This window comes from Stylophora pistillata, chromosome 1, assembly GCF_964205215.1.
Source record: "Stylophora pistillata chromosome 1, jaStyPist1.2, whole genome shotgun sequence".
NCBI classification, from domain to species: domain Eukaryota; kingdom Metazoa; phylum Cnidaria; class Anthozoa; order Scleractinia; family Pocilloporidae; genus Stylophora; species Stylophora pistillata.
This window is the reverse complement of record NC_142519.1, coordinates 6463835-6477500: the sequence shown is the minus strand read 5'-3', so window position 1 is coordinate 6477500 and position 13666 is coordinate 6463835. Positions and strand designations below refer to the sequence as shown.

The 13666-nt window shown below is 39.4% G+C and overlaps 1 protein-coding gene across 1 annotated transcript in view; it reads left to right on the top strand.

Annotated features, from left to right (window-relative positions):
- Positions 1-593, top strand: part of LOC111335946 (uncharacterized) — a 9253-nt gene extending 8660 nt beyond the window's left edge. Inside the window, exon 2 of the mRNA XM_022941954.2 lies at positions 1-593. This exon is cut by the window's left edge and continues 30 nt beyond it. Coding sequence (XP_022797689.1) covers positions 1-365 — 365 coding nt within the window. The 3' untranslated portion in view covers positions 366-593.
- Positions 594-13666: the final 13073 nt, after the last annotated feature.

Here is a 13666-nt window from a genome sequence, read left to right as displayed (position 1 = left end):
GGAAATCTTTGGATGTCGAAGAATATACCACGAAGCAATGCTTGAAAGATCAGAAAATTGTCGATTGCATCAACAGAAATGTGTCAGACCCTACCGAGTACGCATGCGTCAGGATGCACAGCGTGAGTGATGATGATGTAGAGTATGAGATGAGAGCCTGCTATATTAAGAGTATTTGCGAAGAGCGAAAGAAACGATGCGAAGACAAAGCCCAGATGAAGGAACAGAAGATAAAAGAGTGCACTATGACTTGCTGTGTCAGTGATGGTGACACACCCTGTAACAGTGGCTTCACCGTCTTCAACGACCCGATTGCGATTCCGACAATGATGTTGGCTGTGTTGTGCGCCTTGAAGCTGTTTTAGTCACACATTCCCGCAGAGGTCAACTTGTAATGCTTTTTCGGCCAATCAAATGTCTGGATCATTAGCGTGTGATTTTGAAGTTAAAGTAAAATAAACTGGTTTATGCGTTAAGCTAGATACACTGTGTTTTGTTAAATGTTATCACTTGTAGAATGTATGTATCGCAGAATACATGGTTTCCATGGTTACCTGTACTGACAGGAGAATAAAGCTATTGGGACTAGTTGATATGAGAGTAAGTATCCTTCGTTATCAGTATTCGACGATAAAAAACAGAATTTACTTTGCTTCGTAATTTTTCTGACCTCTAAGTCGGAGTAATGGTGCGTGTTATCGGTGATTCATGCTCAGAACATTCGTGGCCTCTTGCCACCGCTCCCTCCCCTACCCACCCCCCTCTCCACCCGCGGTCCTCTTCGCCAGCTTACGGTTAATATCCGAATCATGGCATTCACTCGCGATCTTAAAGTTAAGCTGATGTCACGAACCTCTTTTTTACTGACTGGCGTTAAAATCTCTCTGCTATGAAACTACTTTAATTTTGTCAAGTTACGCTCTTTTCAAAAACGGACAGAACAGTGAGGTGACAGTGGGAGCTTATGAGATTATGAGTCGTGTTAAATTTATCTTCACGAGTAACGTTTTCTTATACAGAAACGAGATAAATCAGACAAGTAATGTCGTCAGGAGGCAGCGTGACCGAGTGGTCAGCGTGTGTGACTCGCAATCCACCGCTCCCAGGTTCGAGTCCCACCGGGACCACTACCTGGATTTGTTCCACGGTAGCTCCGAGTTCAAACCCTCGGCCATGCCTGTAAGTAGCCAACTGGTTTGCCTCCAGCCAGTTGGGATTCTTAATAATGTTATGTTCAATTTGAATTATTTGATTCAGTTGTTTGCTCGTTCCCACCAGCACTTGTGTGCTATAAACACTGCCGAGGGTAAAATAAAGTTATTTTTATTTTATTTTGTAATAGGAGTAAGTTTATTTTTCGCTACGGGAGAGATTGACTGTTGATTCTTATTCGCTGCTGATATGGTCGCACTTATATCTTATTAGACGTTTTGTTGTGTAGTATCGTTGAGTATTTTTACGAGTTGTGCTGTAATTTGACGAGCCCTACGGGCTCGTCAAAATACAAATAACGAATAAAAATGCTCATTGATACGACACACCAAAACGTCTAATAAGTTATTTATTATCCAACACGCCAACAGTGCGGGCGAATTTCGTGAATATTTATTTATGGGGAGTGCGTGACAGAAGTATGCGAAACGGAATGGAATTGACGCCTTGTCGTGTTGCTGTTTCTATTTTCTTCACTGAAATGATGAAATTTTACTGTCGTCTACCTGCTTTTCTTCGTTCGATTTATCTAAGAAACTTGGAGCAATATTCAGTTCGCCAGCCATCCCGGTTCGTCCTCAGAAAAATGATTGTCTGCCATTTTTTTTTTTATTCGGAACTTCAATCCACTTCGTCGCTTGCGCGATGCGAGAAAATCTGTCTTACCGTTTCTCTGGAGTACAAATACCGCGTGATATTTGTACTCGTCTTGGGCGTTATTTGTACTCGTCTTGGGCGTTATTTGTACACTCACAGTTGTACACTCTTCTTTCTCTTTTTCCGCGAGGCGCGTTTTTCTCTGTGTTTACCGCTGGCCACAAGCCAAACGCAAGATTTGCATGTAACACCGATGTGCTGTGACACCAAGCGGCAAGCATCAGTGGGTTTGGGGACTAACTTAAGCAAAATTTGAAACTTAAGCCTAAGCGTTGGTGTTCACAATAACCAAAATGAGGATCGCTTTAGCCGCTGTTATCGCCTCTTCTCTCATTTGTCACGGTAGGTCAAATAATAGAAATTTGCCGATCAATATGGAGGCCAAATTTATGCACTTACCTCGTAGACCTAACGATTCATTTAGAGCGATCAAAATGATTGCTCTTTACACGAGACAAGTGTGCAACTCTCCATGGTGGTAAACTAGTAGCAGGTTTAATTAGGTGACAAGGAATTTTGTCATGAACGAGCAGTTGTTATTACCTGGCTGGGCTTCTGTCTCTGCGTTATTTGATATTTTGTTCCGAGTAGTTACTGGTAAAAGCGAAAGCCGTTGGAAATGATAGAGAATTTTATCAATTGGTTTTCACAGTCGCACCAAATTCAACCGGAAACCATGATACGTTCGAAACGGATGTCTGTTTCATTGTAAGTAGTTGAATTATCTTAACCAGCCCCCGAAGAACAGAAATTCGTAACATATTGTTTTACGAGATGTGTAGGGACAGCAAATGTAGTGTATCAAGCTTTTGCTTACCATCAGAAATATAAAACATCATTCTGTGAGTTGGGACGGTTAGATTTTACCATCACTAGAGAGAGAGAAGCTCTCATTTGTAGTACGTTCATTTTTAAAGGAAGACACGAGGATAAAACTCAAATATCCGTCGGTGAGCTGCCATCTTCTACAATTGCTCTTTATTCAAATTTTAACCCGGCAGAGGTCAAACTCAACAACTTTTAAAATCCCAAGCCGTTGCGTTACAAATGTGTTTTGTACTTTTCGCTATTGTTTATGAAACTGTTTGCGCTCAGAGATTCATCGCTTAATTTTGAAGGTTTTTGCTAATATAAGTTTGCAAACAGAACCTTTTTAATCAAAAGATGGTCACTCGGCAAAAATGTTCGGTGCTTCACCCCGATCACGTGTGGGGAGAATCACACCATGTAATCTGAGAAGTTTCGAACCATGTCACCTGAAGGATTTCACAGATAATCCTACACCGTATTTCGTACCGCACAATGTTTCATGAGTATTTTGAGCTATACACAACAAAATCCATGGAACTTGCTCTTCCAAATTGAAGAGAACCTGCAACTACACGGCAGTGACAAACAAAGGACAATATTCTGACTCAACATTCATCATAAGACCAAATTGACATGTACGTGTAACTTCGTAACTGTAATATCAGACCGCAAAGGAACGAGACGAAGCCGCATACTGAAAATAGTTGTAAGGGGCCGACCATTTAACTTTTGAGGGGGGGTGGGTGATTTTGAAAAAAATTTCCTGCAAGCGCTTGTTGGAAGAAAAAAATTGCATGCAGCCCAAATGTAACAGAAAAAGCGTATCAAAAAATCGGAAAAAAAAGTATCCTGCACAGCAGATTGCTAGGAAAAAAATTTCTTGATGACCAGAAATTACCCAACCCCCCCCCCCCCCCTCAAGAGTTAAATGTTCGGCCCGTAATTGTACACGATTCATAATCCATCTGATTAAACAATGCACGTGATGTTTACGTGCTAAATCAAACGTTTAGATTTGTGAAGTTTTACATTGCTGGCAGCTTTATGATATCCCAAGTGTTCCTTGCCATTCAATGATCTTCTCTTGAGGAGAACTGGTTTGTTTTTCTTCTGTGTCTCGCAATTAATGTTTGAACGACATGCCGTCGAACTGGACTGAGATCGCGTGTTTAAAGCAAATTTGGTTCGAGGATTATGTCACGCAATGCAAGTACTGGGCGATGTCTTAGCAAGTTTGCAAACATTTATTAAGGATTATAACGGCCTAAAATTGTTTTAAATCCAAAAACAAACACAGAAAAGCCAGAAGAAATTGAATTGAGATGGACAGTAACATTCAAATCTAAAGAATTTACACCAAAATTATGATCGTATTCAAAGTGCAGTGGAACCTCTATATAACGAAATCCTCGGCATAACGAACGATACTTCAGTTTCCGCCCGGCTAAAGTTACAGTAAAATGTATGCCACAGAACCTCGATATAACGAACCAAATTTCCCAGTCCCTTGGCACTTCGTTAAATCGAGGCTCCACTGTGGTAAGTAAACGACTACTATTCCGTAAATTAAGATAAAGAGCCGTGATTAATAAACGAAATACACACTACCCATTGTTAAGCAATTCAGCGGAGCCTTTGAAGACCTTTATTTGAATACGGATATAACAATTCTTTAGCAAGGTTGGATGTAGGTATTCCTCTTTAAACTCGCTTTTCACTGAGCGTCTCTCCAATCAAATTCCTTTCTGCTATTCCTGAGAAATTGCTAAGTTGATAAATGCTCGCAAAACAGCGTTATTTCGTTTTGACACGAATCTGCCTGGAGTGAAATGCTTTGTTCTTGATAAATATATATTCATACTTTATATCCCTTCATTTGTATTTAGTTTTCATTTGCTTTTTCTCATTTCATTAGCCTTTTGGCAAAATGGGACAGATGTTGGTAAATTATGAAGTAATCAGCATGAAGCTAGATCCACAATGCCATGGTACAATGAACAGAAATAGGTCATGGCCGTAGCTAAGTTTTTTTTTTTTTCCCGGGGGCCCGAGTTACGAATTTCTGTGCGTCTTTAATGAGCTGGTTCATACCGCTGCTCTTCCTTGTGTATCAGCGGGCTCGTATTCACGCTACAAGAAGGACCAGCAAATGGAATACCAAACTCTGGCAAAGGTCTACGCCATTTAGATTTTTATCGGACCGAAACTATTGATTTATTGTCCGTTATAGCCTGTAAGAAAGGTGGAAGGCGTTAGCACCCCAAAGTTCCCTCTAGGTTACTTCCCTGTGGGTTCAATTTAGTTGTATGCAAACGTTAACACTTCTACATCTCTCGTGCTGGGATTGGTTAATCCAATGGTTAGTTTTCCACCGCATAGCCCTCTAAAATTTAAGGCCGTTTTTGTTACAAATTTAAATTAAAGTGCCTTTATCGCACCTTAATGGGCCTTTATATTAAGTAAACCTTTGTTAACTCCTTATTATTTATTCACAGCTTTTTCAATTACATGTTATCAATGTGTTCCTGAGATGACAGCCAGTTGTAATTCATTTAACACTAAACAGTGCATCCGTCACCAAACCAAGAGGATCTGTCCTAAGGGAATGGACTCTTGTATGTGGACACATGTTCGTGGAATTTTTAACAATAGGACGATTGACGTAGAACAAAGATCCTGTGCGACTGGCCATACTTGTGGAAGTTTGCAGACCTCGTGTGACTGGAATAACAACAACACGGATTTAAAGTGTGGATGGTCATGCTGTAAAAGTGACCTGTGTAATGTAGGTAATGACGCAAGTTACAGCCCAGTCACTGGCTGTTTTCTGCGTCTTCTGGTTGCCCTTTTGACTCTCTTCCTTTGACTCTTAATCGCCATGATGCGCGGTGGTAGCCAAGAAGTCAAGGCTGAATAATACGTGTCTGCTTATCCTACAAAGATTTTGGAAGATATATATCACAGGAAAATGCGTAAGAAAGACTTGGGAAGTCTAAACTTTAATCTTGTATTGTGAGTTACTTTACTCATTTGAGAAAGATGGCTTTCCGTGCGATTACTGATTATCCACAACGTACAATGTTCAAGTTTTCTTGAAGAACGCACCTTATTGCTGTTGATTTGTTGCTGTATTTGATTGTTTGTTTGTTTGTTTTGTTGTTATTGTCGATAATAAATTAGTTTCCTTTGCTGCCGCTTGTTTTGAATATCACGCAATGCTTCCCGTTGCGTGACAAGTTAAACAAAAACCGCTGTGAAGTCAGGACAGGGCAAACTGTTTCAATAGTTGTCATAAGTTTTAGCCCTCCTCCGTTTAGTGCTTATGGATGATCCTGCCAAAAAATTGGCCGAGGTCCCCGAGTCGAGGGACTGGCAAAAGAACTCCCTTAATACTTGAGAAGTTTCTCGGTCACGGGTTAGGTAGCAACAGTTCAACAGTAAAAAGAAGAACATTTTTCTTTGTTATTTTCTGCCAGAAGTCAGTTATATTTCCTGACTTTATATAGCATGCTAAATAAATTTATTTTACAGTTTATTTGATGTGTGCTTACTGGATGAGATTTGGTTCTGGCCAACTCGGCTGCGGCGGTTTCGTTGGCCGTCGCCAATCTGCTATCGATATCCAAGGTCAGTAGATTATTGACTATTCATAATCCCTTGCCAAAGTTAGTTCTTTGGACTATTTATCTATACACACTTTAACAGAAGATATTTTACATCAGGGCCAAGTTATGAATCTTATTTCTGAAAGAGGAAATCTGTAGCGAGTGAGAACACTCTACAGTGGGTAAAGTAATAATATACTAATATCAACTTTGCCCATTTGATTATGCCATGAAAATAAAAATTGCGCTAACTTAAGCTTATGGAGCCCTTTGTAAATGACCGTAGCACATGTTTCTTTTGGAACTTCGGGTTATATTTAACTTGCAAAGTACTTCCCGAGATACCGGTTTTAAAATGTCTTAACTTCCAATTTCTTGGGAAGTAAAATTCCAATTCTTGTTCAACTCCGAATATGTAGCGCTAGCAGCCACTAGAATAAGTCTGATTGTAAATGTTTCTTTTTTAAAGCTAGAATTGAGTCTCGATTCCCGGGTTGATACACGCACATGCGATATACACCAAGCCAATATAGGATCTTTTCTTTCTTTAGTCCCTTTCCTATATCTTGGGGCATTCTTATATCGAAGCGGTCAACTAAAATCATTACCAGATACAATGAAATATATGAAGTTCAGATATTTTGAACTGCGGTATTAGATACGTATGATGCACGATCCTCGCGGTAAATAGCGCTATTTAAGCAATAGCGAAAATCAGACCTGTAAAAAATCAGGCCTGTACGGGATTCGAACCACTGACCTCTGCGATACTAGTGCAGCGCTCAATTGAGCTCAATTGGTAAGAGCGCTGCACTAGTATCGCAGAGGTCAGTGGTTCGAATCCCGTACAGGCCTGATTTTTTTCAGGTCTGATTTTCGCTATTGCTTAAATAGCGCTATTTATTGCGGGGATCGTGCATCATACGTAAAATCATTACGTAAAGAAATTACCCAAGTATTGTGCGATCATAGCTGAAAGGATAATCTTAATTTTGGAAAAGAACACGTGGCAATCAAAAGAACCAAAAGAAACGTAAACTAGCGATAAGTTTCGCTTTGAATCACAACTACGAGTTAACATAATCACAGTGATATTTCTACTGATTGAAAAATTTGGTCGGGATTGCTAACAAAAATACTATCAATAAGAGGTGCTGACATTTTATGCACGCGTGTTGGTTATCTTAAAAATTGTTGGAAGGAGATAACTGCTCCGTAAGGCCAGTAAGACATAGATTGAAATCGGTCATTATATAGATTGTTTTTCTTGCGGAAGCGAACTTTTCGATTGTATCACTAAAATATTCAATAAAACGATCTGAAGAATTGTGTTGGCGATAATTGATTCCACATCAATCAACGTCATCATCGTTAGAGCAATATGAACAACAAACGTCGCGATCCAAATTGGAAATACTGAACTACATCGCAACAAAAACAATATCATGTACTGGGGCGGATGCAGGGGTGGTTCGGGTGGTTTTGTCGAACCCCCTAAATTACCCCTCAAAATGCTAGAAATCATGTCCGAAGACCTAATTTGCAAAATCTCCCGGGGGAGCATGCCCTCGGGCCCCTTGACTAAATCCTGGATCCGCTCCAGATGTAATCACAAGAAATTATTTCCTTAATACAGATCAGCATACATTTTATTCAGATAACAAGTAAAATGTTCCTGGTGGTTGTTGTGGGTACACTTTGCCTGCATCAGACAGTCTCAAAATATAAAACATGCTAACATTGGAGGATAACGTTCATTCTGAGTGGAAGTTCTTACAAAAATAGACCTAGTACATACTAAAATTCACAAAATTCTACTTCTACTAATTTATTGTCAATGATAATGTCAAGAATATATTTTAAGGATAATATGAGGCACTTTTGCGGCTTCATCGCCGACATTGTCTAAACATTACGAACTCTGTAAGTCTGCTCCAAGCAATGATTTTCTTGCTTGAACCTTTTTATCAAAGACTAACCGAACTAGAATGAGAGAGTAAAGTAGAACCTTCTAACCCAACTAAACACACGCGCGCACGAGCACCTAAACACACACGCGCACGAGCACCTAAACATAAATAATGATAAATAAATAAATACGTAAATTGAAGTTTCCCCTTAGGGGCTTTCCAGCCACGCACACGAGGAAGTCCCTAGAAAGAGCTCGAGGCTAGGTGTTTTCAATACGCCATTTCAGCGATACTCAAGCCTCTTCTTCAAAACAAGGATAGATGCTGTCCTAATATGGAGAGGATCTTCCATTTTCACACACACACACACACACACACACACACACACACACACACACACACACACACACACACACATATATATTATTATATAAAATTCATTTTCACTAAAAAGGTTTAACAACCAGCCATATCTTGAAAGAGAAGGTTCACACAACTTGAAAAAAGAAAGGGTTATCCTGGAAGGACTATTATCGATGACTGTGACTGATGTGTCCAAAGGTTAAGGTAAATATATGAATTCATATATTTCATTGTATCTGAAGTAACGTGGATAGAAGATTCGAAGATCATAAACTGAATTCTTACCATAAGCCATGTTCCACATCTTTTGAACAAGATTTTCACATGGTTTTTCCCAGCTGTACTTTTTTTCATGACATTTCCGGAGTATCCGAGTTTCTTCAAGTCGCACTGCTCTTTTTTCTGACGGACTCTAGGAATGGCCTTCGCCCATTCTTCTGGTTCGGAGGAGTCAACAACAAAGGACACACTGAGTGGAAGAACACGAAGAGTATTTCCAAAACCAGAGCTGCCACTCACAAGAATGGGAAGATAAGCCGACAAGGCCTCCAGTGCAATTAAGCCGTATCCCTCCGTCCTGGAGGGCGTGATGCAAAGGTCAACTTCACAAACCAAGTACTTTAGTTTTTTTTTGCTGTTCACAAACCTTCTGACCATCAAATGAATAAAGGCTGAAAGTTTCTAAAGAAACTGTGGTGCTGCGTCGGTGGGGATAACAAGGTAATTTTGTTATATCAACTATGTTGAAATTGTAAATTGGCCACCGTAACGAGTAAAAAAGCTGACGTTTCGAGGGTTAGCCCTTCGCTCTGACGAAGGGCTAACGCTCGAAACGTCAGCTTTTTTACTCGTTACGGTGGCCAATTTACAATTTAAACTTAGTTGATACAACCAAATTACCTTCTGACCAACATCTGACTTTTAAAAATTCCACTTTCCAGCAAAGCCTTTGTCACTTCTTCTTGTTTTCCATCTGGAGCACCTACACGTACCAGGCAGTAAGAGTTGTCGTTTAGCTCAGCTACAGCTTTTGCTGCTATGTCGTAGCCCTTCAGACTGAAGTCCTCAGGATCACCACGACCAAAGGTTAACACTTTAAGTTTGTCATTCTCGTCTGTACCTTTAAGATGACTGTGTCGCGGTGCCTCACGACCACGCCAAGGTTATGATAGAAATTCAAAGTGGTATTGAGTTGTTTCTCATCCTCTAAGAAGCAAACTTCCGTGGCATACGTTTAAAGTTTTTCAACTTTCATGTAATAAACATTTTCGTTATTAAAGCTTTGATGACCTTTCTGAAGCTGAAACATCTGGGAAAAATTGAATTCAGCCTTCGCAATGTACTAAAAGCAACTGTACTTAAAGCATACATTTGCTCTTTGGACTACCCGTTCTTGTGCACCATATTTCTCATAAACTAAGCTTCCCGGAACTGTAAAACCAAGAAAACATTTACCTGACCGGTACTCTTTCCCACATGTACCGTTCTTGCTTCATCACTTCCATGATTCTAGTTTGCAGAGCATGAATTCCTTCACCATCAGGTTCATCGCCTTGGAGTCACAATTGCAAAAAAAAAAAAAATGTAAAATAACATTTTTGATCAGTTAGCATAAATCAGTTCTAAAACTTTATAAACATAACACTTTAAGCAAAAGGCGATTGCCAAAGTGTTCGGAAGAAGAAATCGGTGAGGAGCCTCAAAATAAATGTGGAAAGACAAACTTGGTCTTTAGCGACGAGTCACATTAACAGCATCATGTTTGTGCAGTTATAAGTGTATTGCATTCACCTAAGCATGTAAAAAATGACTGATAAAATATTGCAATTAATTGATAGTCCGCAAGCTTTTGTTCTATATGATTTTGTCATATATTCAATTAACTGTGCGACCATGACTCGGTGAGCTAAATCTAATCTTATAGTATAATGGTATAAAGGAAATATTTCTTTCTAGTTATTTGTGAGATACATCAATCGGTTTTCTTTCAAAAAATACAACAAGCACTGTCCATGAGCAAAGGAAAAAGAAAGAAGATCTGAGTCCCACGCGAACACAGACCATCTGAGTTCGCACTCAGGTACTAGGAACTCAGCTACAGAGTATTTGTCGGGAACAAGGCTCACCAACAAGGCTCATCAACAGCATTTTCCTTCGCCCTTAGACCATTTTAAAGAAAACAATTAGCGCTTTATTAACTGCGTTTGAAGTTGTACCTGCTTGATGCTTTCCTTGCGGGTTGGTAAACATGTTCTTGATCCTTTATAAGACCGGTTTGCTGCTCTGTAAGTTTGATTTGCTGCTATGTGTGTTATCAACGTTGAAGAAAGGCCTGATTACATACTTCTCGTATTCCTTTCCTGCTATTCCCCGGTGTAATTTTGAAGTAACAGTCTTGGTGTCCTCAAATGGTTTGTCAGCATGTGTGCCGGTCAACTATGAAGACTGGAGGTCGCAGATGGGAAAGATCTAGTGGCATTTCTTCTGCTGGAGATTTCACACTATGTACTGTAACAAGCCACGACAGAAAATTTTTCAAGTTTGTTTCCCTGTTTTGGTTCTCCAGGATAACATTGCAAGTTCCTTGCCTGGCACACGGCTAAGCTATGGCGTTTAATGACTTGCTCAGGTTGTGAACGAGGATGTAAATTGCACGTGGTGAGAAAAACACAGGATGTGAGGCATAGAATACGTGTCGTCCTGCAGAATCCCATATTTGTACAGTCACCTTGGATTCCGGTTGTATCAATCTTCAAATCGGTATTCAGACTCCGTGAATCAGCTCTTTCACTATCGTCTGCCTTCACCAAGCTCCTTGTTGGCGGAGAAACGTCTGTCTTTGCTGAAATGTGCACCTCTCCTTCACGCTAGAATAAAGTTTTGAAGAAGACAACCAAGTAAAGAATTATGTAACAGAAGGCGTTTGTTTCAGAGACAGTGGAAAAATATGGGGGGCTGAAAAGCGTGTGCCCTTAGTTGCAGCTATAAGAAAGGTCTGAGAATATGTTTTACCTGAAAAAATAAATTTTCATTTGGCGTAAATATCTTATTTCGCATTGCACTTCTGCACACAAGCGAAATGATATTTGAAAATAAGCTCAACCGAAAAAATTAGGGGAATCAAAGTTCCTTTCCTTGGCCAGGATTTTTAGTGTTCCACCACGCATGGGAACAAAATTCCAATAAGAATTCCTCGCCACCAGCTTAGCTTTCCTGCTCTAGAATGTTTTATATCCTGAGCGGAGCACTTCTTTTAATACCAACCTGTTTCTTGAAAGAACTTTTGTCACATTTAGCTTCACCATCTATAATTGCATGATTCTACTCCAGATCCTCTTTTAGATCTTACTTCTTCTAATGCTGCTCTTGCGTCCTCGTCTTCTTTTCAAATACTTGAGTGATACAACGTTCGGCGATTATCCTTGATACGGAAGAAACCTCTTGCGCGGTGGCTTGACTCGCGTTTTCTTGGGTGGAATACCAGTTCTTTACTCGGTCGACCTCAATCTCAAAATGTGACGGATCAACCTAAATTCCATCGGTACTCTGTTCTTTAGGATCAAATGGCAGACCCAAGAGAGACTTCTTCAAAACTGTCTTCCCCGCACGATCCTGACCACTTAATAGAGTATGAGCCCAATAGGAGACCAGTGTAGTCTTAACAATAAGCGGATACAGAATATGCTCATAGTTATTTTTAAATGTCTTAATTTTGAACATTACCCACAGTACCTGAAAGAATTGTTTACTCTGAGATCTTTTGACTATTCTATGAGAGGAACCAATATTCTTACTCCTTTTAGCCCTGTTACTACTACATATGGCTTAAACTCTTTCAGTTATACAGCTGCTAAGTAATGGAATGCGCTACCGGATAACTTAAGAGCTATTTCGTCCTTAAATAATTTTATTTCAGCAATTCGTCAACATAATTTTATTAGATGATGAGGTAATAATAATGATAATAATATTCTCATATTATTTCTAGTTAATGTAAACAGTACATTATTCTAAGATTAAAAGTTTTTTTTTTTCTTCTCGGAGATACCAGCTTACCTATGGCTAGTCTTAATTCGAGATAAAATAAAGTTTTATGTATGTATGTATGTATGTATGTATGTATGTATGTATGTATGTATGTATGTATGTATGTATGTATGTATGTATGAGAGCCTGTTCATAAAGAAGCTTTGCATCTTCTCCTTGTACTAATACTTCCGTATAATAAACGTCCCTCCATTTACTAGTGAACTGGAAAGTATTCGTAGCATGTTCGCTTCAAAGAAGGCTTCTGGCTATGACAGTGTCCCAATGCATGTTATTAAATATTCATTTCCCTTTATTTCTGCTCCTTTGGGAGATATTATCAATCTATCTTTGCTAAAAGGCATTTTCCCGGACAAACTTAAAATCGCTAAAATCATTCCCATCTTCAACGCAGAGGATCCTAGCTTTTTTTTTAACTACAGACCTAAATCTTTGTTGTCTAATTTTTCCAAATTTTTACGAAAAAGTCATATACAATCGCGTGGTAGAATTTGCCGAAAAACACGGTATACTTTACCGATGTCAGTTCTGATTTCGGAAAAATCACTCAACATCTCACGCGCCAATTCATTTGGTAAATAAAATTGCATCTGCAATCAACCAACACGAAACAACGGTGGGTGTTTTCCTAGATCTTTCCAAAGCATTCGACACTCTCGACCACCAAATCTTGTTTGCCAAATTGGAGCACAATGGTATCCGTGACGTGGCTCTGCAGTGGTTTAAAAGCTACTTTTCTTTCCGCCAGCAATTTGTTCAATTCAATCAAGCTTGCTCTCCAATGCAAACCATGTGGTTTCCCTCAGGTTTCGACTTTAGGCCCACTATTGTTTTTTCTATACATTAATGACCTCCCTAATGCCTCTGAATTAACAGACCCTCTACTTTTCGCTGATGACACCAGTATCTTTTATTCTCACTCAAACCTAAATTGTTTAGAATCCGTACTTTTAGGGAGGTCACTAATGTATAGAAAAAACAATAGTGGGCCTAAAATGATGAACTCCAAAATATTGATGTTTGGCTAAAATGTAATAGGCTTTCAGTTAATATAAGGAAAAC